Genomic DNA, 27,247 nt, shown 5'->3' on the forward strand with positions numbered 1-27,247 from the left:
GGCTTCCACTGTCTGCGAGGGCAGAAAATTCCAGAGAATCACAGCTTTCTGAGAAGGAATTTTTACATACCTCAGTTTTAAATAACATAGCCTTTGTTTTCGAGTTTTGTCCTCATTAAAAACTCTCCTACTTGTGAAAATTTAGGAAACTGGAAGAGTGCGATCTAGACCCACACTAAATGCATTGGCTCCTTAATACCATAATTAATTCTTCTAACTTTCCCTGCTTGTATTTCCCTGCCTTCTTCCAGTGAAAACCCTGGCATTGTAAACTTTGCCTTTGTACTGCCTACAATGTAAGGTAAAAGTAGATTAAACTGCATTAGTTCAGTGGAGCTTTCTCAGGCTATAAATATATTTTATCTCCCACTCAGTGAATGAAACTTTATTATAATTACACGTGGGGCATTCTGAACATATTTCTATTTTTTTTGTAATTATTTTGGATTAATTTTTATACTTTTGGATCAAGAATTGCCAGAAAGCATATAATAATTTAAAAATTGCTTTTGTTATCTTAATACTGTTTATAAATTTGGCAACATATTAAAGTTTCTTCTGATTTTGAGTTCTAGTATTCTCTATCCCACAGCACTGCAGACCCAGGCAAAATGTGTGTTTTTGTTGTCGATGCTGAATAAAGAAATTTGTCCTGATTGGAGAGCAGCAATATACAGATGGTCTTTGCAAAGTCCCATTGAAGTCATCCGTGCAGCTACTATCAAGGGATTCCCCATGCTGCTACATTACTTGGGTGCCAAATCCTACTCTCTCATTAATGAAGTTCTCATGTAAGTTGTTAATTTGATTTAACACTATGTACTTTAGTTTTTGTTTGCTTAGTGAGTTATCGGTGAATAGCTATTGAGAAAGGAAGGATATGACATTTTCTGACTTTTAACTGTGCATCCTTCACTTTTCTGCTGCTTTATATTTTCACTTTTGATCCTCCATTCTGTGATGGCAGGTCTATTGGCCACTTGGTACTGACAAATAGTGATTATGTAATCGGTTTGCCACCTAGAGGACAGGTTATAAAGATTGTTTTATTTTCGCCTCAACAGCAAGGAGGATTACATTTGAGAAATTAAAAAATTAACTGAAGCCCCCTCACTGGACTCGTATGGAAACATTGCCGGCCCCGTTAATAGCCACGGGACTCGGTGGTGAGAAGGCCACCTTTCATAAACAGTAGGCATCTAGGGTCAGTATGATTTTGGGTTCAATCAAACGGGAATGTTGTGGTGTTCCGATTAAAGAAACCACGATTTGAGCGGATGCTGCATGAATACTGCCTTTACACAGTTGTCAGTTGGCAAAAAATAACAAAGCGTGCACCACATAAAGTTACAAAGAAAGTCTATTTACAGATTTCAACTTTATCAAACAGTTAGTAGGAAAAAGAAAAGAAGAAAAGGGAAAAAAATAAGAGGGCCTATTGCATTTAACCAGTTCAAACGTGCACATAAGGTTGGAGCCCATACTGGAGTCATCTTTAACTCATGCACTGGACCCACGATCTGCATGAACGCACACACCACATTCTGAACGTCGCTCGAAATCCATCTTGAACAAACGGGTGTTTTCTTGGGTTTATTGGCCCTTCCTCCTTGGAGCCATTCATCTGCACAAAGCACTGTGAGCAACAGAGACGCTCCTTCTCATGGCACCCTCAGCCATCTTCCCACCTGCCCCTCCGCAGCTCCCGCCAAAAAGATACCCGCAAAACTCTGAAATGGCATCCAGTTCAGGGTAAGGAGAGATGGCAAGCTTTGTTCCCTATGGTTTCAAGCAAACCTCAGTATCTTGCTCAGTTAATGTGAGAAAGGCACATACTGTTGGATCTCTGACGCACAGCTGGAATTGCAGCCAACATCTTAAGTACCCATCTATATATATCCCATTTACCAGTTCTCTTGTACTGTAAAAAGTGAGGTGGGGAATAGATGTGTATATATCCCCTATAAAAAGTATTACCCTCCCCCAGAAGTCTTCCATGTTTTATTGTTTTACAACATTGAATCACAGTGGATTTAATTTGGCTTTTTTGACACTGATCAACTGAAAAGACTTTCATATCAAGGTGAAAACAAATTTCTACAAGTTGGTCTAAATTTATTACAATTATTAAACATGATAATTGATTGCATAATTACTCACCCCCTTCAATTCAGTATTTAGTAGATTTGGCAGCAATTACAGCCTTGAGTTTTTGTGGACAGGTATCTATCAGCTTTATGTATCTGGGCACCAGTTTTTTCCCATTCTTCTTTACAAAACTGCTCAAGCTCTGTCAGATTACTTGGGGATCATGAGTGAACAGCCCGTTTGAAGTCCAGCTGCAAATTCTCAATTGGATTGGGGTCTGAACGACTTGGTCACTCCAGGACTTTAACTTTGTAGTTTTTAAACCATTCCTGTGTAGCTTTGTCTTTATGCTTAGTGTCATTGTCTTGATGGAAAACAAATCTCCCAAGCCACAGTCCTTGTGCAGACTGCATCAGGTTTTCCTTCAGTATTTCCCTGTATTTTGCTGAATTCATTTTACCCTCTACCTTCACAAGCCTTCCAGGGCCTGTTGCAGTGAAGCATCCCCACAGCATGACGCAGCCACCACCATGCTTCACGGCAGGGATGGTGTGCTTTTGATGAACTGTGGTGTTTGGCTTATGCCAAACATAATGTTTAGTCCGATGGCCAAAAAGCTCAATTTTGGTTTCATCCGACCATAGAACCTTCATCCAGCTGACTTCAGATTCTCCCACATATCTTCTGGCAAACTCTAGCCGAGATTTAATATTTAATGTGAGTTTTTTTCAACCGCGGCTTTCTCTTTGCCACTCTCCCATAAAGTTGTAACTGATGAAGCACACGGGCAACAGTTGTTGTATGCACAGTCTCTCCCATCTCAGCCACTGAAGCTTGTAACTAATCAAGAGTTGTCATAGGTCTCTTGGTGGCCTCCCTCCCTAGTTCCCTTCTTGCAGGGTCACACTGTTTTTGTCCTAGGCAGATTTACAGCTGTGCCATATTCTTTCCATTTCTTGATGATTCACTTAACTGTACTCCAAGGGATATTCAGTACCTTGGAAATTTTCTTATATCCATCTCCTGATTTGTGCTTTTCAATAACTTTTTTGCGTAGTTATTTGGAGTGTTCTCTTGTCTTCGTGGTGTAGAGTTTTTGTCAGGATACTGACTCACCAGCAGTTGGACCTTCCAGATACAGATGCATTTTTACTATAATCAATTGAAAAATCTTGACTGCACACAGTGATCTCCATTTAACTAATTATGTGACTTCTAAAACCAATTGGCTGCACCAGTGATGATTTGGTGTATCGTATTAAAGGGGTTGAATACTTAGGCAATCAATTATTTTGTGTTTTTTGTTTGTAATTAAATTAGATTGCTTTGGAGAAATCTGTTTCACTTTGACACAAAATAGTCTTTATCTGTTGATCAGTGTCAAAAAAGCCAGATTAAATCCACTGTTATTCAATATTGTAAAACAATAAAACATGAAAACTTCTGGCGGGGGGGGGGGGAGTACTTTTTATAGGCACTATATTTATTTGAATCCCCAAGTTGATACAGTCTTTCATTGATTCTCTTATGGATGTATTGAGTATGCCTGCAAGAAAATAAATTTTAGGGTTGTATATGGTGACGTATATATAGTTTGAGAAAGGATCTGGTGCTTTCCTGGCATATATGACGAGTAAACTCTTCTCGGGTTCCAGTGAGTACAGATTAATTATAACTGATGTTTCAATGACAGGCTCTGCCGTCTTCTTCAGGGATGATGCTTGAGCATATCTAGTACAGTGGTACTTATACAAACACCCCCCCCAGTATTCCATCCCTTCTTTTTGGGTAGTCTTCATCCAATCAGGTTTATGCTCTCCCACTTTGTTTACAATTGAATTCCAGCTCTTATTTCTTATTTAGAGCGAGACCTTCGTCTTTGTTAAAATTCTAGTTTTATTTCAGTGGATTCCTTTACTAGGCAGTTCCAAAAACCACCGGTGTGGCCTAGTACTTTTGTGCTGTCGAAGTCAATCCTATATTCATGGTGAATGTAATGTTCTGCTATTGCTGATTTCTCTGGGTAATCCAAATGGATACACATCCTGTGCTCCTTGATGTGGCTTTTCATTGTGCATCCCACCCACCTGGGTGATGTACACTACTCCATTGCTACTGCCTGTCTTCCCTATATTGACATGGTTTCTGGAGGGATTGCTTGGATCCTGAAGAAAAACTGGATTAATGCTATCCAAAAGCCTGTAAGGAAGCTCAATTAACAGCTTCTGTGGGTCAAAGATGACCTGGGACTCAGGTCAGCCGGCATTTACAGGATTCCCTGTGAATGCAGAACAGTGTAAATCGGCTGGACTGGACATGCCCAGGCATGTCCTAGAAGGTGATGTCCTTCATGATGGATGCCACCTTTTGAAGGTATTTTTGACACTGGAGAGGCTTGTACCCATGATACATCTGCTTGAGTCTACAGTCCTCTGAAACCTATGACAATCATGTGCATTGGCATCATGCCAGATGGTTATGCATCCAGTCAAAATGTTCTCCATGGTACATCTATAGAAAGCTTCTAGCATCTTTGGTAACAAACCTAATCTTGAAACTAATGTAGTATAGCTGCTGGAATGCTTTTGTCATGATTGCATTAATATATTGGAAGGGATCTTTATTATTATGCCAATTATTTTATTGCTGTAAAACACAAATGAGTCTAGACCTGATCTTACATGTCTGAGGGGCTTTTAATTGGTAAAATAATTAATTAGTTTAGTTTGTATTAATATTTAGCACACAAATTTGTATTATTTTATTGATTTGGATGTAGGGCTTCTCTCATGTGATTTGTGGACCTATACATTGACTCACTGAGGTTTTGGGGAATTGATCATTACCTGACTTATTTTTGTACTTTTGTTTTCAATCATCCAGAATCAGAATCAGGTTTATTATCATCGACATGTGATGTGAAATTTGTTAACTTAGCAGTAGCAGTTAAATGCAATACATAATCTAGCGGGGAGAGAAAAAATAAATAAATAAAATAAAAGTAATAATAAACAAGTAAATCAATTATATATATTGAATAGATTTTTTAAAAACTTGCAAGAACAGAAGCACTATATTTTAAAAAAAATGTGAGATAGTGTCCAAGGGTTCAATGTCTGTTTAGGAATCAGATGACAGGCAAAGAAGCTGTTTCTGAATTGCTGAGTATGTGCCTTCTGGCTTCTGTACCTCCTGCTTGATGGTAACAGTGAGAAAAGGGCATGCCCTGGGTGCTGGAGGTCCTTAATAATGGACGCCGCCTTTCTGAGACACTGCTCCCTAAAGTTGTCCTGGGTACTTTGTGGGCCAGTACCCAAGATGGAGCTGTCTAGATTGACAACCTCCTGTAGCTTCTTTTGGTCCTGTGCAGTAGCCCCTCCATACCAGACAGTGATGCAGCCGGTCAGAATGCTCTTCATAGTACAACTATAGAAGTTTTTGAATGTATTTGTTGACATGCAAGATCTCTTCAAACTCCCAATGAAGTATAATCGCAGTCTTGCCTTCTTTATAACTACACCGATATGTCGGGACCAGGTTAGATCTTTGGAGATCTTGACCAACCAACCATCTTGAAACTGTTATGACTCTCCTTTTTGAAACTGAATTATGAAATATCTCCTTCTTAATCATGTTTTTGGTTTCAAAACATCTTCAGACATTTTTCTTTGAGGTTTCTTCATATAATGGGTGACCCTTTTCTGCACAAAGTGAAATGGCCTGTGAAATCCACCTGAAATAGAAATGCAATATAATATTAAGTTCATGTTGCCTTTGTACCATAACTGGAGATGATTATCAATATTGTGTATGATTTTCATTGTTTCGATGATCCAATATTTTTTGTTTTTAAGAAACAAACTCCAAGATAACTCCATATTGGTACATGAAGAGTTTGCCAGTAATGTTGGAAAGATAGCCTGTGTGCTTTCAGGCAAATCTGAACTGTTGCTTCCAAAGTATGACTCATTGTCTCCAAGTGAAGATTATGACCTTCTCTGTGGTAATATCAGCATTGGAGGGGACTGCGCACTGACCGGACCAGCAGTTGGGCCCTCTGTTTTTATTCCTTTCCTTGTACTTATTGAAAAGACAATGCCTGCTTCAGTAAAATTGGGTGAGTTTGATATCAGTTAAGTTTGAGCTGTTTGACAGAAGAGAGGTGAGGTCTGTGCACTAAACAAAATTTCATGCTTGGGCAAAGGGGATTTTTAATTTTCAATAAGCAGCGTCATTTTCATATCATTGTTATTATTTTTATGACAATAAATGGTTCTCTGACATTATTTCCTTGCTGTTGGAATGCCACGAAAGCTACCCCGGTCCCAGGTGAGCAGACATGGTAACAGCAGCAAACTTGAGAAGGATGTTGAATCTTTGTGGATGGAGTTAAGAAACTGCAAGGGTAAAAAAAAAACATTATGGGAATCATATATAGGCCTCCAAACAGTAGCCAACATATGGGGCTGAAATTGTAAAGGGAGCTGGAAAAGGCATGTAATAAGGGTAATGTCACAATTGTAATGGGGGGATTTCAGTATGCAAGGGATCAGGAAAATCAGGTTGGTGTCAGGTTGCTAAATGCTTATGAGATGGGTTTTTTTTAGAGCAGTTTGTGTTTGAGCCTTCTTGGGGAAAGGTTACCTTCAACTGGGTGTTGTGTAATAACCCAAGTCATATTGGCAACACCCTTTGGAGGTAGTGATCATAATATGATTGAATTCATACTGAAATTTGAGATGGAGAAGCATAAATCAGATGTATCAGTATCACAGTGGAATAAAGGGAATTACAGAGGCTTGAGAGAGAAGCTTACCCAGGTGGATTGGAGGAGGATACTGGTGGGAATGATGGCAAAGCAGAGATGGCTGAAGTTTCTGGGAATAGTTCACACGATGCAAGATAGATATGTCCCGCCGAATAAGTTGTTCTCAAGTGGCAGGGGTAGGCAACCATGGCTGACAAGGGAAGTTGAGGACTACATAAAAGCCAAGGAAAGGGCATATTAGGTAGCAAAAGTAGTGAGAAGTTAGATGACTGGGAAGCTTTTAAAATCCAACAAAAGGCAATTAAAAAAGTGAATAAGAAGGGAAGTGATGAAATATGAGGGCAAATTAGCCAATAATATAAAGCAGGATACTAAAAGTTTATTCATTTTTTATGAAGAGTAAATGGGAGGTGAGAGTTGATATTGGACCACTGGAAAAAGATGCTGGTGAGGTAGTAGTGGGAGATGAAGAAATGGCAGATGAACTTAATGGATACTTTACATCTATCTTCACTGTGGAAGACATTAGCAGTGTGCCAGAGGTCTGTGAGTGTTAGGGAGCAGTAGTGAGTGTCATTGCTATTACAAAGGAAAAAGTGTTAAGCAAACTGAAAGGTTAAATAAGGTTAAAATAAGGTTAAATAAGGTTAAAAGGTTAAAGTTGAATAAGACACCTGGACCAGATGGTCCAGAGTCCTGAGAGAAGTTGCTGAGGAGATAATGGATGCATTGGTCGTGATCTTTCAAGAATCACTTGATTCTGGCATGGTCCTGGAGGACTGGAAGATTACAAATGTCACTCCACTCTTTAAGAGGTGAGGAAGGCAAAAGAAAGGAAACTATAGGTCAGTTAGCCTAATGTTAGTGGTTGGGAAAGTGTTGGAGTCTATTATTAAGGATGAGGTTTTGGGGTACATGGAGACGAATGATAAAATAAGTCAAAGTCAGCATATATGTAAGGGGAAGTCTTGCTTGACAATTCTTTTGGATTTCTTCGTGAAAATAACAAATAGGGTGGAAAAAGGAGAGGCAGTGCATGTCATTCACTTGAATTTCCAGAAGGCGTTTGATAAGGTCCCAAACATGAGGTTACTTAACAAAGTAAAATCCTGTGACATTACAGGAAAGATACTGGCATGGATAGAGGAATATCTGACAGGTAGGAGGCAGCCAGTGGGAATCAAGGGGGCCTTTTCTGGTTGGCTGCCAGTGACTAGTGATGTTCCTCAGGGGTCAGTAATGGGACCTCTACTTTTCACATTGTTTGTCAATGATTTAGATAATGGCTTTGTGGCAAAGTTTGCAAATGTTATGAAGATGGGTGGAGGGATAGGTGGTACTGAGGAAGCAATGCAGTTGCAGCAGGAAGACAAATTGAAATTATAGGCAAAAAAGTGGCAGATAGAATACAGTGTTGGGAAATCCATGATAATGCATTTTGGTAAGAGAAACAATAGTGTGGGCTATTATCTAAATGGGGAGAAAGTGCAAACCTCAGTGGTGCAGAGGGACTTAGGAGACTTTGTGCAAGACTCCTAGGAGTTTAATTTACGGGTTGAGTCTAGTAAACAAAGCAAATGCAATGTTGGCATTAATTTCAAGGGGAATAGAATATAAAAGCAAGGAGATAATGCTGAGGTTTTATAAGACACTAGTCAGGCTGCACTTGAGATATTGTCAACAGTTTTGGGCCCCATATCTCAGAAAGAATGTGTTGTTATTGGAGAGAGTCCAGAGGAGATTCACGAGGATGATTCCAGGAATGAGGAGCGTTTCGTGCTTTGGGCCTGTACTCACTAGAACTTAGAAGAATTTGGGGAAATCTCATTTAATCCTACAGGATGTTGAAAGGTCTAGGTAGGGTGGATGTGGAGAGGATGTTTCCTATGATGGGAGTATCTGGAAATAGAGGGCGCAGCCTCAAAGTTGAGAGACGACCTTTTAGGACAGAGGTAAGGAGGAAATTTTTTAGCCGGAGAGAAGTGAATCTGTGGAATGCTCTGCCACAGACTGCGGTTGAAGTCAAGTCCATGGGTATATTTAAGGTGGAAGTTGATAGATTCCTGATTGGTCATGGCATCAAAAGATATGGTGATAAGGTATGGGGTTGAGTGGGATCCAGAATCAGCCATGATGTAATGGTGGAGCAGACTCGAAAGGCTGAACGGCCTAATTCTGCCCCTATATCTTGAGTCTTAAGGACTCTACAGAAAGTCAGCTTCATAAAGAGGTTGGGCCTGACAATATCCCAGGCCAAGTACTCAGTACACAACTCATTGATGTCTTCACAGATATCTTCAATACTTCACCCATACAGGTTGCTGTCCCCAAATGCTTCAAGTTAGCCAACTTCATCCCTATACCAAAGAACTCTCCGCCTTCAGGTATAAATGACTGCTGTCTGATGCACTGATGCCAATCATCATGAAGTACTTTTAATAGCTGATAATAGCACATATCACGAACTCCATTCTTGCCACATTGGACACTCATCAATATGTTTACCGACAGATTGCTTTACAGCAGATGCCATGACATCTGTCATGAACCTGGCCCTGACCCATCTTGAAAACCAAGACACTTGTGTCAGAATGGTGTTTCTGGATTTCAGCTTGGCCTTCAACACTATCATCCCACAGACTTTGGTGAACAAAATCCTACTCCTTGTTGAAATTACCCCAACATTCAGCTGAGTGTTGGACTTCCTAACCAAAAGACCTCCGTCAAGATACATGACTGTGTTTCCTTCCCATCATCTGCAATATTGGTGTCCCCCACTGGGGCTGTCTCCCGAGCCTGAGCTGATTGCCGTACAATAAGCTCATACATGACTGCATGGCCAAACACCTGAGTAATTACATTGTCAGCTTCACATAACAGCGGTGGGGCTCATCACCAACATCGATGAGACAGCCTACAGAGAGGAGGTAGAAGAACTCAGGGCCCGGTGCCGGGCAAATAACCCCTTCCTCAATGTCAATAAGACAAAGGAAATGCTGATCGACTTCAAGAGAACTCACACCACTCATACCTCTCTTTCATCAGCAGCACTGCAGTGGAAATTACGAGCAGTTTCAAATTCCTGGGTGTGTACATCTCACCCAACCTCTGAAGGCCAGGCAGCATCTACGGAAGAGTACAGTCAATGTTTTGGGCCGAGACCACAAAGCATATCGGTGAGTGTCCTGCTGAATGATCTCGTCCCAAAACATTGACTGTACTCTTTTTCATAGATGTTAACTGGCATGCTGAGTTTCTCCAGCATTTTGTCTGTATTGCTGTGATGGTCCCAGAACACATTCTGTACAATTAAGAAAGTTCACCCACACTACTTTTTGAGGAGGCTGAAGAAAGCTGGACTATGCACATCTGTACTGGCAAATGTGCAGTTGAGAGCACTGTAACATGCTCATTGCATAGTGCAGAAACTGCACTGCGACAGACAGGCTCTACAATGGGTGGTGCAAACTGCCCAATGCATCACTGGCAGTAGGCTACCCACCATCAAGGCAATACGTACAGAAAGGTGCTGAAAGAAGGCCAGCAGTATCATGAAGGGACCCACCCATCCTGCTCATGAAATATCATCCCACTGTCATCAAGAAGGAAGCTACCAGCATCTACGGCAGGAACACCAAACTCAAAAAGAGTTACTTTCCCCTAGTAGTAAGGCTAATTAACACATCCACCTGCCAACTCACCCTTTCAAACACCCAACCACCACTACTTTATTATTTCCTGTCAGTCACCTTATGTACAGACTCTTCTATGTCAAGTGTCACTTTATGGACATACATTCAATCTATGTATACAAATTATTTGATGCATTTATATTTATTGTGATTTTTATTATAGTTTTCCTTATCTTGTGTTTTTCTTGTGTGCTGCATCAGATCTGGCATAACAATTGTTCTCCTTTATACACGTACTGGAGAACTATAAAGGATTTTTCATTGGTCCTAATATAGCTACTATTCTATAGGTTTGCTGAGTATGCCCACGCGAAGGTGAATCTTAGCGTTGTATATGGTGACATATATGTACTTAGATAATAAAATTTACTTTGAACTTTGAAATGACATTGAACAATCTGGAAGCTTGAACTACTGAAGCACCACTCTCTTTTGATTCTCTCCTCTTTCTCAATGCTAAGTGGAAAACATCATTTGTTCCTTAAGTCATAGGAGCAGAATTAGGCCATGGAGTCTGCTCTGCTATCCATCATGGCTCATTTGTTATCGCTCTCAACCTCACTCTCCTGCCTTCTCTTCATAACCTTTGATGCCTTGACTAATAAAGAACCTGTTAACCTCTACTTTAAATATACTCAATGACTTGGCTTCCACAGCCATCTGTCGCAATGAACTCCACACTCTCTGGCGAGAGAAGTTCCTCCTTATCTGTTCAAAATGAATGTCCCTCTGTTCTGTAACTGTGGCCCCAATTATTGGAAACATCCTAACATCCTCTTCAAATCCACTCTGATGAGTCCTTTCAAAATTCAATAGATTTCAATGAGACTTGCCCTCCCCCCCCCCCCCCCCCTTTTTGCTAAACTTCAGTGAGTACAGGACCAGGGCCAGTTCCTCATAATTTAACCCTTTCATTTTGGAATAATTCTGGAACCATTCTAAAATCTATGAATCTTTGAAAGATCATTACTAATACCTCCATGATCTCTTCAGCTATCTCTTTCAGAACCCTGGGGTGTAGTCCATCTGGTCCAGGTGACTTATCTACCTTAAGATTTGCTTATCTATCTTCCCAAGCCCCTTTTTCTTAGTAATAGCAACTACACTCACTTCTGCCCCCCGGCATACCTCTATCATTTTCTACACTGAAAAATGACACAAAATACCTAAGATCATTCACCATTTCTTTGTCCCCCATTACTTTATCTCCAGTGTCATTTTCTAGCAGTCAGATATCCACTTGCGCTTTTCTATTATTCTTTATATATCTTTTATATTTTTCACTAGCTTATCTTCATATTTCATCTTTTCTCTCCTTATGGCTTTTTTATTTGCTTTCTGTTGGTTTTTAGAAACCTCTAACTTCTCACTAAATTTTGCTATGTGAAATGCCCTCTCTTTGGCTTTTCTGCAGTCTTTGACATCCCTTGTCAGCCATGGTTGCTATATTGACAGTCCTGTTGTATGTACTATTTATTACAAATTACTATAAATTGCATTTTGCACACTTAGACGGAGATGTAATGTAAAAATGTTTACTCCTTGTGTATGTGAAGGATGTAAGTAATAAAATCAATTCAATTCAATTCAAGGGCAATTTTTGTCTTGTTATAAGACTATAGAATGGACCTATTGTAGATGAGGTGGGCAGAGATTATATCATCTTGGCCTCACCTCATTGTCTGCTTACACTCTGCTTTCTCTGTAACTATATTGCATTTTATTATTAGCTTCAATTATTTTCTGCATTGTTACTGTTTTCCCCTTGTGATCCGTCAATATAGTGAAATGCTGAAATGATCTGTATAGATGGCATGCAAAACAAAGTTTTTCAACATAACTTGGTACAAGTGACAATAATGAACTAGTTATCACTGACTGCACCACAATCCACCCCCCCCCCCCCTCTTTGGATTCATCTGTTGTTAAACTCCCCCATAATGATCCCATAATCACTTCCTTTACTTATTAGAGTTGAGCTTTGGACTCTGATTTTGCTTATCTCCTTCCAACAGTTGTCTCCAACCTCATGCTTCTTCTCTCACCTTGCTCTTATCTGTCTCAGTGGCACACAAAAAAATGCTGGAGGAACTCAGCAAGTTGAGCAGTATCTTTGGATGTTGAATGGTTTGTATAGTTTCATTTAATATCAGAGAAATGTATTCAATGTACACCCTGAAATTCTTGTCCGTATACATCCACAAAAACAAAAGAGCCCTAAAGTATGAGTGACAGTAAAAATGTTAGAACTCCAAAACCCAAAACTCCCCCTTCCCAAGCTCAAGCAGCAGCAGAGCAATGATCTCCCTCCTCTCCCACTTACTTCAGTAAAGAAAATCATTAGCACCCTTTACCCACCAAGCATGCAAAGCACCCAGTGAAGACCATGATCTGCAGTACAATTCAACATACTACAGGCTCTCTCACTCCATAATAAAGAGAAAAAGAGGTGTCCTCTTTCACAGCCAAAGGAGAGACATAATAAAACAACTTCCTGATTTATGGTGTTAAAATTCTGTTGCTTCACTTTTTTGTCCTGAGTTCTTTGACCAGAGAATTGGCAACAAACTCCTCTCACCAGAGAGTGAGAGAGAGAGCGAGAGAGAGAGAAATTTTTGCCAAGTACAGAGCCTCTGACAGCTGATCCTCTGCTCCCAATGTTCAGTTTTTCTCCATTGAAGCTTCAGTCAGCAGCACTGGCATAGAATCAGCCCGTCCACAGGGCCGCAAAAGCTCGGAACCTGAAGGCATGCTGGTCTTCTAGACCGCGTCCGTGGGATTTTGAAACTTGGCTGGCCGTGACCCTCCAGTAATGGGTCCTGTCACAGCAAAGAGCCGAAGTTTGAGTGTAACTCTAGGTCAGGGTCTTCAACAGAACCCTATCTACCCTGAAAAGAAAAAAAAGAGAGACATCAAAGGTAGAAATTCAACTGTTTTTGAAGCTGAACTCGGAGGAGTTGCTATTGAGCACCATTGTAACTCTGCCTCCACCTATAGAGTTTATAAACATTTGATGTTTCTGTTGAGACCCTTTATCCAACCCTTCCCTCTTTCACTGGTTACCTCGCCTCTCAATCTTGATGTAATTCTTGTTGACATTTCTTGTTTCTCCCCACAGATGCTCCTCAACCAGCTGAGTTCCTCCAGCAGATTATTTGTTGCTTTTTCTCATTATTGTATTCTAATCTGTGTTGAAAACTATTTAATTCCCAGCATTCACTTCTTTAATACCAGAGTTTATCATCACATGTAGATTAATATTTCTCCAAACAATATATCCTGAGAAGATGGTGGCTATTGCAAACTGAAATAAAACAAATCATACAAAAAGAGGATGTTAACGTGTCTTCATCATCTTCGTTATGTGCTGTGTCATATAACATTGGCAATCATTGTTTTCTATGATCATTATTGTTCTTGGCAATTTTTCTACAGCAATGGCCATGGTTGTTTTTGGCCATTGCTTTCTTCTGGGCAGTGTCTTAACAAGAGCAGTGACCCCAGCCATTATCAATACTCTTCAGAGACTGTTTGCCTGGCATCAGTTATCGCATAACCAGGACATGTGATACGCATCAGCTGCTCATATGACCATCCACCACCTGCTCCCATGGCTTCACATGACCCTGATAGGGAGCTAAGCAGGAGCTACACCTTGTCCAAGAGTGACCTGCAGGCGAGCAGAAGGAAGGAGTGCCTTACATCTCCTTTGATAGAGACCTGTCTACACCCTGCCACTAGGCTTAGAGTTTGCTCAATTTGTTTATAACAGTTAAAAAAAAATTACTGTTTAATTAGCATGGGTTGTGAACTTGAATCTGGTTTTTCAGATTTTCTGGGAAGAAATATTTTTTATAATGTTTTAATAATTGTTGCATGATTTATGAATATTTAGATGGCTATAAATAATTAAAATAGGACTGTGATATTAAGTAGTATTTTGGAATTAATGTATTAATATGTTAATACTAATTTTTACATTTCTAACCCTACCCACACAGCATTCATACGAAGTATTCCCTATTTGTGTAAGTATGTGAATTTGACAAAAAATGATTTGGATACAAAGGCCATTAATAGTGCAATATTGAACCTCATGGAAGATCCAAATAAAGCTGTCAGAATTGCATTTAGTGAAAAAATACATAATTTGATAGAATCCCAAGAAATTGAGGATCAGAGTTTACTTAAAGAGGTGAGTAAAGTTGGATTTGCAGGAAGAAGCTATGTTTCATTTTACTGGGACTATGCTCTGGTTTCCTTTCACTATCTTGACAAATACTTGGCAAATAAGTGTTCTGATTAGTTGTTTTATTTCTGTATCAGCCAGAAGCAAGTTTTAGCTTTAATTATTCAGCACAAGTATTCTAACCAACTGCAGTCTAACAGCATGCGTTCTGATGAAAGGTCTTGAATCTGACTCTTTCTCTTTGTGAAAATGTTTTCTGAATTGCTGACTATTTCTGACATTTTCTGTTTTTATTTCTGATTTCAATCATCTGCACTAAAAAAATTAACAACATGAATTACTTGGCTCTGTTGGTAATATATGGTTATTGTGGACAGTACATGTAGTTATTCATATGCCTGTATCATTTAATATTGAAATTATATTTTAATGAAATTAATATATGCAATTTAATTTCAGCTGCTTGTAACAAAGTTGAAAGAGGCATATGCCAATGCAAAGATGTCAGGAGACAATGAGCTGAAAGATACATTAATACTTACAACCAGAGAAATAGGAAGGCAAGTAAATAGGATCCAGAATTTTTGAGCTTGTTGAAAACTGCAGAAAGAGACTTTTGTAAAATTGGTTAACTGATTTAAGCATGTCTTGAAACTAGAAGAATATATATTATGTTTCTCCTCCATTTTCAAGATGATTCTCTTGCTTGTTTTTCTGGCTTAGGTAGCACCAGGGAAGGCAGAACTTAAGGTGTTTAGTATTGACCCAGGTGGTTTGTGACTAATGTTCTCATTTTGATGAACTACTGATGATGAGAACTACATATCTGCCTCCTGATGCAACCAAATTCATGAAACTTAGAATCTGAACTGAAACAAGGTGTCACAGTGCTGTGGCACAATGATACAGGACTTGTCATCTGTTGTGTACAAGCTGATGTCAGAATCTTAGTAAACCATGATGCTGCCATCACATGTCAGGAAAAAGCCAGAAGTATACACTAGGGTCTGGTTGCCTGAAACAAACTACTTTTGCTAATTATTGACCAAATCTGGAATACAAATTCACTCATTATGACATTTTATGACACTAGTATGCATAGAAGTGCTAGTAATCCATAAATACTGACATTTATATAAACTTTATATCTTTCATATCCTCAAACAGAGCTGCAAAGGGAGATCTGGTACCATTTGCTCTTTTACACCTGTGCCATTGTTTGTTATCGAAGTTTACATATGTTGCTGGTGCTGCTTATACCGAGATCAGAGCACTAGCTGCAGCAAAGTGTATGAAATTGCAAGCCTTCTTCAGTCAGTACAAAAAGCCCATTTGTCAGGTGAGTCTGAGAAACTGCTCTTGATAACTGGAAGCTCATCATGCTCAAGTATTTTGATTCTGGCTAACTGCTAATTGCTAACTGGCGATTTGAGATATTGGTGGAGGTTGCATTTGATCTTCCTAATCTGTGTTGATTGTGCTATTTATTTTGTTCCATACACAGTTCATTTGACAACTGTGCACGAGTCAGTTTCAAATTTGCTTTGCAATGGATTTGTGTTATTCTAAATTTTGAAAGGTAATGTTAGTTAAGCAAAAAAGGAAGTGCTCTTGCTTTAGAAAACATTATTTTAGAAATAGTACAAAATAATTGACAATTAAGTGAGGAAGTATGAAAAATGAAGATATCTAGCAGGTGAATAGAACTTTCTCTATTTTTGTTCTTAAAAGGATGCTGTAAAAACGAAGTTGAATCTCAACTACAAAACTCCTAGACACAGGGTTCAGAGAGATGAAACTTAATGTGTTAGGAATAATTCTAAATTAGTTTTAAGAATAAATTAATGTAAAAATAATTAAACAGTAATACAGATTTTGTTTCTTCAAAATCATCTTGTTTATGTTATTAGTATTTCATTATCATCTATGCCTCTCATATGTACTGTTAATTTGATGAATTGCCTTAAGAGGTTATGTCATTTTTAGATTGGAAATGTTATTTTCCCTTCATAATCTTAAGTGATTAGTTATATTTTCTTTCATTTAATGCTGTAGCATTGCAACATAAAATCATAAAGTAACTAACATTAAAGGATATTCAAATTATATTTGCCTATTAGAGCACAATGCACTTTCCTTTGCATTCTTTTAGATTCATGACATGGTCTGGATTGCTTTTGAAAGAAAAGCCCTTGTTTCAGTTGCCTGTTCATTAGCATAACACAAACAAGGAGGGGCAGGGTCAGGCTGTTTTCATTTGGATTTCCCTTCCAGTACCTGTGGAATAATAACCAGTCTACACCTATACCTACACGTACACCCGCTTTCACAAGGCTTTTTCTGGAGAGTGCTCAAATCTGTAATTTTCTGATGCAAAAAACAGGTATGATTTCATTGAGTCCTGGCTTGCTGCTTGTTCTTTTTCTTGAGAAAAGATCTTTGTTGTCCTCTGCATCTTCCTGAGGCTCTTTTTCCATTTCGTATTGGCCCTCTTTTAAAAGAAAATGCCACCATGACTCCTCAGTTATCTTAGTCTTTTGTTCATTAGCTCTTGAGGCCACGTATTCAGAGATACAAGCAGTGTACAACTTAACAACAAACAGGCCTCAAATAGGATACACAAACCCTACTCCCTCCCCATCACCCTCAACACGGGTGCTCCCTGGAGTTGTGTGCTGAGCCCACTGCTATGCACTCTCTTCACACATGGCCAAACGGCCAAGTAATTATACCCCTCCTTTTTTTCTCTCTCTTTCTGCCCATCACTCTGCCTGTTCTCCATTTCCCTCTGGTGCTCCCCTCCCTCTTTCTTTCTCCCTAGTCCTCCCGTCCCATGATCCTTTCCCTTCTCCAGCTCTGTATCCCTTTTGCCAATCACCTTTCCGGCTCTCAGCTCCACCCCACCTCCTTCGGTCTCCTATCATTTTCCCCTTGCCCTCCTACTTTCAAATCTCTTTTACTATCTTTCCTTTCAGTTAGTCCTGACGAAGGGTCTTGGCCGGAAACGTCAACAGCGCTTCTCCCTATAGATGCTGCCTGGCCTGCTGCGTTCCACCAGCATTTTGTCTGTGTTGCTTAATTATACCTTCAAGTTTGCCAGTGACGTGGCAGTGGTGGGGTTCTGCTTCCTGAAGAGGTTGAAGAGATCTGGACTCAAAATCTTCTATAGATGCGCAGTAAAGAGCATCGTAACATGCTTATCACTGCATGGTACAGAAACTGCACTGTGGCAGACAGGAAGCCTCGACAATGGGTAGCCAAAACTGGCCAATGCATCACCTGCACCAGTCCACACCATCAAGGGCATATGTATATGGAAAGTTGCTGGAGAAAGACCAGCAATATCATGAAGGAACACATACAAAATGCTGGAGGAACTGAGCAGGGCCAGGCAGCATCTATGGAAAAAAGTATAGTTGATGTCTTGGGCCAAGACCCTTTGGCAGGACTGGAGAAAAAAAAAATGAGTCGATTTAAAGGGTGGTGGAGGGGAGAGAGAAACACAAGGTGATAGGAAGTTCAAGAAAATGTTCATGCTATCAGGTTGGAGACTAACCAGACAGAATATAAGGTATTGTTCCTTCAACCTGAGTGTGGCTTCATTGCAACCGGAGAGGAGGCCGTGGATTCACATATCAGAATGGAAATGGGAAGTGGAATTAAAATGGGTGGCCACTGGGAGATCCCACTTCTTCTGGTAGATGGAGCGTAGGTGGTCAGTGAAACAGTCTCCCAATCTATGTTGGGTCTCACTGATATACAAGAGGCCACACCGAGAGCACTGGGCATGGTAAATGACTCCAACAGACACACAGGTGAAGTGTTGCCTCACCTGAAAGCACTGTTTGGGGCCCAGAATGGTAGTGAGGAAGGAGGTGTAGGGACAGGTGAGGCACTTGCTCCGCTTGCAAGGATAAGTGTCAGGTGGGAGATCATTGGGGAGGGACGAATGGACAAGAGAGTCGTGTAGGGAGCAATCCCTGCAGGAAGCAGAAAGTGGAGGGAGGGAAAGATGTGCTTGGTGGTGTGTCCTGTTGGATCTGCAGATTTTCTCTTGTTTGTAATGTCATGAAGGATCCCACCCACCCTGTATGTGGTTTGTTTGTCAAGCCCGTCAGATAGTTTTGTCATGGTTTCTTGAAATAACCAGGAGACGCAGAAGATTCTTCGAGAAGTTTAAGCCTTTATTTGCAAACAAAAGCTGAGACAATTAATGAGTGTGTCACTAATTGTCCCCCGAATGCTTGTTCACAGTATTCTTTATAGTAATTTCTTACCTTAGTCGAATTAGCATACCCCGTCTCCTATCTCAGTTACATTAGCATACCCCGTCTCTTATCTCAGTTATATTAGCATACCCTATCCGCTTGCAACGCTTATCACCAGCACATTAGCTTCTCCGTTCGTCTCCAATATTTCTGCTCAGTAGCCCATACTTGCTCTAGTCTCTAGTCTACTCCTCGGAACACGTGTCCCCCTTCCTGGCTTTGACTGATCCCCATACCATCACACCAGTCCACGATCCCATCTACCACTGTTATCTCTACATTGCTTACTTTTACTGTTAGCTACATTCTCAAGGCATTGATTTGTTCAATAGTACAGAGACAATACAGAGATTACATTCTGGCTAATAAGTTGGATACATAGTAAATATAAGGCTGGTTTCACTGTTAGCTACTTTCTTAAGGCACTGATGTGTTAAATAGTACAGAGAAAATACAGAGATTTCATTCTGGCTAATAAGATGGATACATAGTAAGTATAAGTTAGGTACATTCTCAAGGCATTGATGTGTTCAATAGTACAGAGACACTACAGAGATTACATTCTGGCTAATAAGTTGGATACATAGTAAATATAAGGCTGGTTTCACTGTTAAGCTACTTTCTTAAGGCACTGATGTGTTCAATAGTACAGAGACAATACAGAGATTTCATTCTCCTACTAAATTGGATACATACATAGCAAATAGCAAACACAAAGCTGGTTACATAGTTTTGATTACACAGCAAACAATGCAACTTTATTCTCCAATAATAGGAGGCTATGTAGTAATCACGCCAGATCTACCAGGCTCAAAAACAGTTAGTTTCCCGAAGGCTTATCAACACATCCACCCATTAATCCTCCCCTCCTCACTCCCAACCACCACTTCTTTATTATTTCCTGTCAGTCAGTCACCTTATGTACAGACACTCCTGTGCCTCGCGTCACTTTATAGACATACAATCTAGGTATAAACTATTTTAGATAACATATGAGGAGGGTTTGATGGCTCTGGGCCTGCATTTGCTGGAGTTTGGAGTAATGGGGGGGGGGGGGGGGTGGAATGAGGAATCTCATTGAAACTTAGCAAATATTGAATGGCCCAGATAAAGTGGAGAGGATGTTTTCAATAGTGCAGGGAATCTTGGATCAGAGGGTTTATGTCCTGTGAAGCATTAAATTTTATGACCTGCAAGCGTGAAGAGTGCAATTTATGTATTGATAATTTTAAGCTCATGTTGATGTGATTTTTTTTTAAGATGGCATGACCAGAGTTTCAGATGGGTGTTGTTTATATCTTAGGATCTTTTTGAGGGAAATCCATTTTGTGGATTAAGCTGCTGTCACTGACCAATACTGTTTGTTTTGCAGTTCTTGGTGGAGTCATTGCATACAAGGCACCTGGCAGCCAGTGGTAGTATTGGAAGCCAGAGTAAAGAGTTAGGTCATCGGGAATTGGATCATCAGCGACAGATTACACTTGATATGTTATCGGAAGTTGCTCATGTGTTTGATTTTCCTGATCTAAACCGCTTCCTGACGGTATGTAAATGGTATTGCATTTCTCTAAGTAAGAAGAATGTAACAGAACAAATCTTAAAAAATAAAGCTTTTTTTGTACAATAAACTAAGATATCAAGGAATTGCCATTTTAATGTATTGTCCGGAAAACCTGAGGCTCTTTGTTAAAATAAATTATGAACATTTAGATTTTCAGTTATTTGTCCTTCCTGCAGTGTGGTTCCACCCTTGTGCGACTTTATCATCCAGTATTTCACAGTTCAGAGTAGTACAGATTGAGAAGTGATTATGACTGGGATGTTGGCCACAATGCCTTCTTTCCTTTCCCATAGAAATTGGGTTAGGGAGACCAAATGTCTTGCTGGGTGAATTTAGGTGACACAATGATTCCACAATGATTACCGATTACATAATTTTCAAAAAGGATGATGTAAATTGAATTTTTGGGCATTCTTTTTTTGCACGTCGATAGGGATTTGCCGTTCGCATTTTAGTTAGTCTATTGCTCTGGTATAGAAACAGCATCTGGTTTATTATCGCTAACATATGTCATGAAATTTGTTTTATTGTGGCAGCAGCACAGTATAAATATGGTATAAATTACAATAAGAAATACATTTTAAAGATAAGTAGAGCAAAAATAGTGAGGAAGTGTTTTAACACAGTTATATAATGGTCCAGAGAAATTGAGGTTACTCTAATGCATCATATTAAACTGCATTATGATTTGCTTGTCCTACACAATAGTTTCTCGAGTCAGTGCTCAAGCTGACAAAGGAACATTGTTCAATTTAAGCTGGCCTGTGAAAGAGCCAAATTTTGTTTTCCAGCGAACCTTACAATCTCTGTTGCCATATCTGGCCGCAAAGGCCAGTACTACATCTTCATTATTGATCCGGACCATAGCCAAGCAGCTGAATGTGAATCGCCGAGAAATTCTCATCAACAATTTTAAGTACATCTTTTCCCATCTGGTCTGTTCCTGCTCAAAGGATGAGCTTGAACGTGGTCTACATTATCTGCAGGTAAGGTTATTTGTTGCAGTTAATATCAATTTATATTTGCTTTGCTTGCTAAAAAATTACTGTCTAATTGAAAATGTTTAAACAGCATTGCAAAAGAAATGTCTCATCAACTTTATATCCAAGAGGTGTTCTGATTCATCTCAGATAACGAGTATTAGTTGCAGACATAGTGGGAAAATGTCTGGGCTTCAGTGTTTCACTGACCTGGCTGATGTGTTGCATTTGGAAAGGGATGCAGGTCGTTTAGCACTTTTTTTCTGGGGATTGTTTAAAATATAATTGTGAGCTACCAGTTGTTAATAAATTTTCTGTGAAGTTTCAGAAAACCCTTTAATTTTTCCTTTTTCTGCTTTAGTTTTTTTTTTCTTTATTTAAATCTGTAATGCTGGTACTTGGATTATGAAGACCAGTCTCAATCCAACAAATGTATTATTCCAGTCACTGGATACTTCCTTCGTGCTTTCCATCCTTATCTCATTGTTTCTGTAATGACTTTTCCAGTTCTGGCGAAGGGTCTTTGATCTGAAACATGTACTCTTTTTTCCACAGATGCTGCTTGATTTGTTGATTGTTTCCAGTGTCTGGGTTATTAAACTATCTATGTAACTGCCTTTTATTCCTCCTTTCAGGCATCAGGGACTAATGCTTAAAAAATCTTGAACTGTCGCACTCCTTTCTCTCGTTCATCACTCTCCCAGACTCCTATTGCTCTCCCCTCTCCTCACTTTCTTTTGACGGTTATAGCATTTTTGTTTCTTGTCAATGTGTGCTTTATAATTTTTTTTGTTTATTTATAGAATTTGGGCATTGATATCAAAGCCTATTTTTATACCGCATCCAAATTAGTCTGAGATGGTACTTCTGGGCCACTTTCATGAACTGATGTAGTCCATGCGATGATGACGTTCATAGTGCTTCTGGGTTGGGAGTTACAGTGCATGAAATGAAAGACATTAATATAATAACATTAATAAACCTAATGTATAATTTGGAAGGTTATGGGCTGAGTGCAGGTCGGTGGGACTAGGTGAGAATAAGCGTTCGGCACGGACTAGAAGGGCTGAGATGGCCTGTTTCTGTGCTGTAATTGTTATATGGTAACCTGCAGGCTGTTGTCTTTCCATGCAGATATGTCCTTGCTCTTTTCAACGGGTCAAAGTTTCAAAATTCTGTGTAATTATTAATGTAACTTCGGTGAATTGCTGAAATGCATTTGGCTGAAGATAAACATTGTTTTTGTGTGGATAAGTCAAATAGTTGATAGGCATGTTTTTCTCAACCCGTGTTGAAAGAAAGGTTAAGTTTGTGTCATTAACTGGCAGTTACATGGCATGTTTGTTGCATGGCACTTATCAATCAAAGTTTAAGTGTTCTCTAGGTCTGCTTTCACATCTGAGGAGGAGAGAAAGGGGATGAATTTGCTGTAATCTTTAGCACCTGTCCTTTGATTGCTGCCTTTTCACTCCTTGTTGTTGTGCTCCTTCATTTAGAATGAAACTGAACTTGAACTGGGCAGTCTCCTTAGGCAGGATTTTCAGGGCTTACACAATGAGCTACTTCTGCGCATAGGAGAGCACTATCAGCAGGTTTTCAATGGACTGGCCATACTGGCAGCTTCTGCTTCTCGGAGCGATCAATGCCAAACATCCAGAGACATTACTTCAGCGGAGTTAATGGTAAGGAACATTTTAAATTGCAGTTGTAGACGTGATGCTTTTGATGTTAAAATGTGTGTTACGTCTCAGATAGAAACATAGAAAACATACAGCACAATACAGGCCCTTCGGTCCACAAAGCTGTGCCGAACATGTCCTTACCTTCAAACCACCTAAGCTTTACCCATAGCCCTCTATTTCTCTAAGCTCCATGTAGCCACCCAGGAATCTCTTAAAAGACCCTATCGTTTCCTCCCTCACCGCCGCCGGCAGCCCATTCCATGCACTCACCACTCTGCGTAAAAAACACTTACCTCTGACATGTCCTCTGTACCTACTTCCAAGCACCTTAAAACTATGCCATTTCATGCAAACCAGTTCAGCTCTGGGGAAAAGCCTCTGACTATCCACATGATCAATGCCTCTCATTATCTTGTACACCTCTATCAAGTCACCTCTCATCCTCTGTCGCTCCAAGGAGAAAAGGCCGAGTTCACTCAGCCTATTCTCATAAGGCATGCTCCTCAGTCCAGGCAACATCCTTGTAGATCTCCTCTGCACTCTTTCTATGGTTTCTACATCCTTCCTCCTTTGCATGGTACTCCAAGTGGGGTCTGACCAGGGTCCTACGTAGCTGCAACATTACTTCTCGGCTCTTAAACGCAATCCCACGATTGACAAAGGCCAATACACCATACGCCTTCTTAACCACAGAGTTAACCTGCATAGCAGCTTTGAACGTCCTTTGGACTCAGACCCCAAGATCCCTCTGATCCTCCAAACTGCCAAGAGTCTTACCATTACTACTCTATTCTGCCATCATATTTGATCTACCAAAATGAACCATCTCACACTCATCTGGGTTAAACTGCATCTGCCACTTCTCAGCCCAGTTTTGCGTCCTATCAATGTCCTGCTGTAACCTCTGACAGCCCTCCACACTATCCGCAACACCCCCAACCTTTCTGTCATCAGAAAATTTACTAACCCATCCCTCCACTTCCTCATCCAAGTCATTTATAAAAATCACTAAGAGTAGGGGTCCCAGAACAGATCCCTGAGGCACACCACTGGTCACCGGCCTCCATGCAGATGTCCTTATAAACAGCATAATGGAACTGGTTTTGAACCTATAAGAAAACAATACAAATCAGCTAAAATTTGATAGCTCTGATAGAATTCTGGTCAAGCAAAGAATTCTAGGAATTGAATAGATAAAGGGCAATATTAAGCTGGATGTGACTGGTGTTTACAAAAGGAATCAGCAGCACTTGGCCACAGCCTTGTAATAAGTCCTTAAGTAAATTTTACTTTGAATTGTAATTTTTTTTTGCTAGTTAGGTGTTTTACCTTCTAGCTTGCTGTCTGGTTGGCTTTTTAGCCTTGTTGATGAGATTCTCTTTACTTATCACATGTACATCAAAATAATCAGTGAAATGCATTGTTTTCATCAACGACCAACAAGTCCGTAGGTGTATTGAGGGCAGCGTACAGGTTTACCCATGCTTCCAGCACCAACATAGCATGCCTACAACTTACTAACACTAAACTTTATGACTTTATAACATGGGAGGAAACTGGGGTACCTGGAAGAAGCTCAGGCAATCACGGGGACAGCATGCAAACTCCTTACAGACAGTGGTAGGAATTGAATCCCGATCTTCCAATTCCTGGCGGTGTTAAGGAGTTAAGCTACCATGCCACCCCACTGATGAGCTCAATGTTGCTGGGCATAAAGATGACAGATGTAAGTTGGATCTAACAGCCATCTTTAATTTTATTGCTTTAGTATCAGTCTCCAGTTGTCAAAGTTCTGCCATGGGTCTTAACTCCTCTGTATCTCTTGGCGTTAAATTTCATTTGATTTTGTTCTCATGAAGAAACTGGGAGGTATTTTGCCATATTAAAGATACTATAAATGCAAGTCATTATTCTGTCAATTTTAAATTTAAATATAGGAACACTCTCAATATTGGGTGTCATTTGGAATAGACTTTCAGTTATGAGAAGAGGAGAGGCTAGTTCTGTTTTCTCTGGAGGAAAGGAGATTAATGGGACATACCTTGAGTTATTTCAAGTTTGGAAGAGTATGGGCTAGACTGCAGGAAAAGTTCTCCCTTGTCAGAGGCGAATAAAACTAAAAATTAGTGGTTGTTAGAGGAGGTTCATTTGTTAGTGTGTAGACAGAAGTTTCTGTGACCATCCCAGTGAGCTTGGCTGGGTGTGATGCTGCCCTGATACCATCTTGTAAAGACTGTAATACACATCCACATGAATGACAGGCATTGAAGTCTTATTGTCGAATTTTCGAGAGCTGGGGAAACAATGTAGGACTTCCAAAGGTATTGATCTCTGGATTACTTCCAAAGCCATGTACCAGCAAGACTGAAAATGGGAAGGTAAGAAGGATCACTGTATGGCTTTGAGACAAGGAGGAATGTTTCAGATTTGTTGGGTGGTAGAAGTATTTCTGGGGCAGGGATAAATTACAAATTTTGACAAGATGGGGACCAAAGCCTTTATAAAATGGTTCAATTGTGTGATTGGGAAGGGTTTAAACTACAGTGGCAGTGAGATGAACTTTCACATTTATAACTCCAAAAGAAAAGCAAAGTGCATGAAGAAGTGAGAGTATGTAGTTTTAGAGATTGAAATAAACCATCATCATCATCATCAGTGATTACTCGTAGTCGAGTATGATTCTTCTCCTGGAGGCTGATCTGGTCACTTGTGGGCCTTGAGATGGCTGAAGAGGCTGATCCATGATCCACAAGTTCTGTTGCAGTGTTGGCAGGTGTAGGTTATTGAAGTGGTGCGGATGTAGCTGGCTGGGCCTTTCCCAATCTCTCCTGACGTTGAAGCCGTTTAGTCTGCAGCGTGGTGAAGGCATTCTGCAAGCTGTGCAGTCCCCTCATAGACAGCCCAACTCCAGCTTTTCCTACCCTGTGCTAATTTCTCCCATCCATTCAGGTTGATGTTGCACTTCCTCAGGTGGGTCTTTCTTTCTTTTTCAATCTTTTTATTATTGTTATTAATATCAACAAAATAAAATTGATACATAGATAATGGGATTACAAACATATGCATTTCAACTGAACATGAAAGAATATATAAGCAATGATTACAATATAAATGGGTATTCCCAAATCATAGACAATACAGTATACAAATAAACAAGGCAAACCTAGGTATATCATAATATATAATAAAAAAAACAGAAAAAAGAAAAAAAAGAAAAAAAATTATGCAAAAAAACTAATCTAATAATCTAGTAATTAATAAGGAAAAAACAAAAAAAGAAAAAAGGAAAAAAAGAAGGAAAAAGAAAAAAAAGGGCTGTTTATAATATCTCACAAAAATACAAAATCATCAGTGTCGTCAACTCCGATCCTCTCAATATATATAAAATCAAAACTGGAAAATCAAATAGGCCTGGAACAGGGTCATATTACATCATATGAAAATATTGAATAAATGGTCTCCATATCTTTTCAAATTTAATAGAAGTATCAAATACACCACTTCTAATTTTTTCTAAATTTAGACATAACATAGTTTGAGAAAACCAATGAAATACAGTAGGAGGATTAATTTCTTTCCAATTCAACAAAATAGATCTTCTAGCCACTAGTGTAAGAAATGCAATCATTCGACAAGCGGAAGAGGATAAATGGAGTGAGTCCATCATTGGTAAACCAAAAATTGCAGTAATAGGATGAGGTTGTAAATCAATGTTCAATACCGCAGAGATAATATCAAAAATATCTTTCCAATATTTTTTCAAAAGCGGACACAACCAGAACATATGAGTTAAAGACACTATCTCAGACTGACATCTATCACAAATAGGATTTATATAGGAATAAAAATGAGCCAATTTATCCTTGGTCATATGAGCCCTGTGCACAACTTTAAACTGTATTAGTGAATGTTTAGCGCATATAGATGATGTATTAACTAATTGAAGAATTTTACCCCAATTCTTAATAGGGATAGTAAGGTTAAGTTCTCTTCTCCAATCATTTTTAGTTTTATAAAAG

At 39.6% G+C, this 27,247-nt stretch overlaps 1 protein-coding gene across 2 annotated transcripts in view; it reads left to right on the top strand.

Moving 5' to 3' along the window:
• The window catches only part of atr (ATR serine/threonine kinase), a 140,425-nt gene that overhangs the window by 32,266 nt on the left and 80,912 nt on the right, over positions 1 to 27,247 (top strand). Inside the window, exons 9-17 of one of the 2 annotated variants that reach the window (XM_059993514.1) lie at positions 593 to 791; positions 5,943 to 6,205; positions 9,148 to 9,240; positions 14,550 to 14,743; positions 15,197 to 15,297; positions 15,905 to 16,076; positions 20,378 to 20,548; positions 21,358 to 21,552; positions 23,043 to 23,228. In XM_059993514.1, coding sequence (XP_059849497.1) covers positions 593 to 791; positions 5,943 to 6,205; positions 9,148 to 9,240; positions 14,550 to 14,743; positions 15,197 to 15,297; positions 15,905 to 16,076; positions 20,378 to 20,548; positions 21,358 to 21,552; positions 23,043 to 23,228 — 1,574 coding nt within the window. The remainder of the gene's footprint in view (positions 1 to 592; positions 792 to 5,942; positions 6,206 to 9,147; positions 9,241 to 14,549; positions 14,744 to 15,196; positions 15,298 to 15,904; positions 16,077 to 20,377; positions 20,549 to 21,357; positions 21,553 to 23,042; positions 23,229 to 27,247) is intronic. The other variant, XM_059993520.1, reaches the window with a different exon arrangement.

Source organism: Hypanus sabinus, chromosome 2 (assembly GCF_030144855.1).
Source record: "Hypanus sabinus isolate sHypSab1 chromosome 2, sHypSab1.hap1, whole genome shotgun sequence".
Taxonomy (NCBI): domain Eukaryota; kingdom Metazoa; phylum Chordata; class Chondrichthyes; order Myliobatiformes; family Dasyatidae; genus Hypanus; species Hypanus sabinus.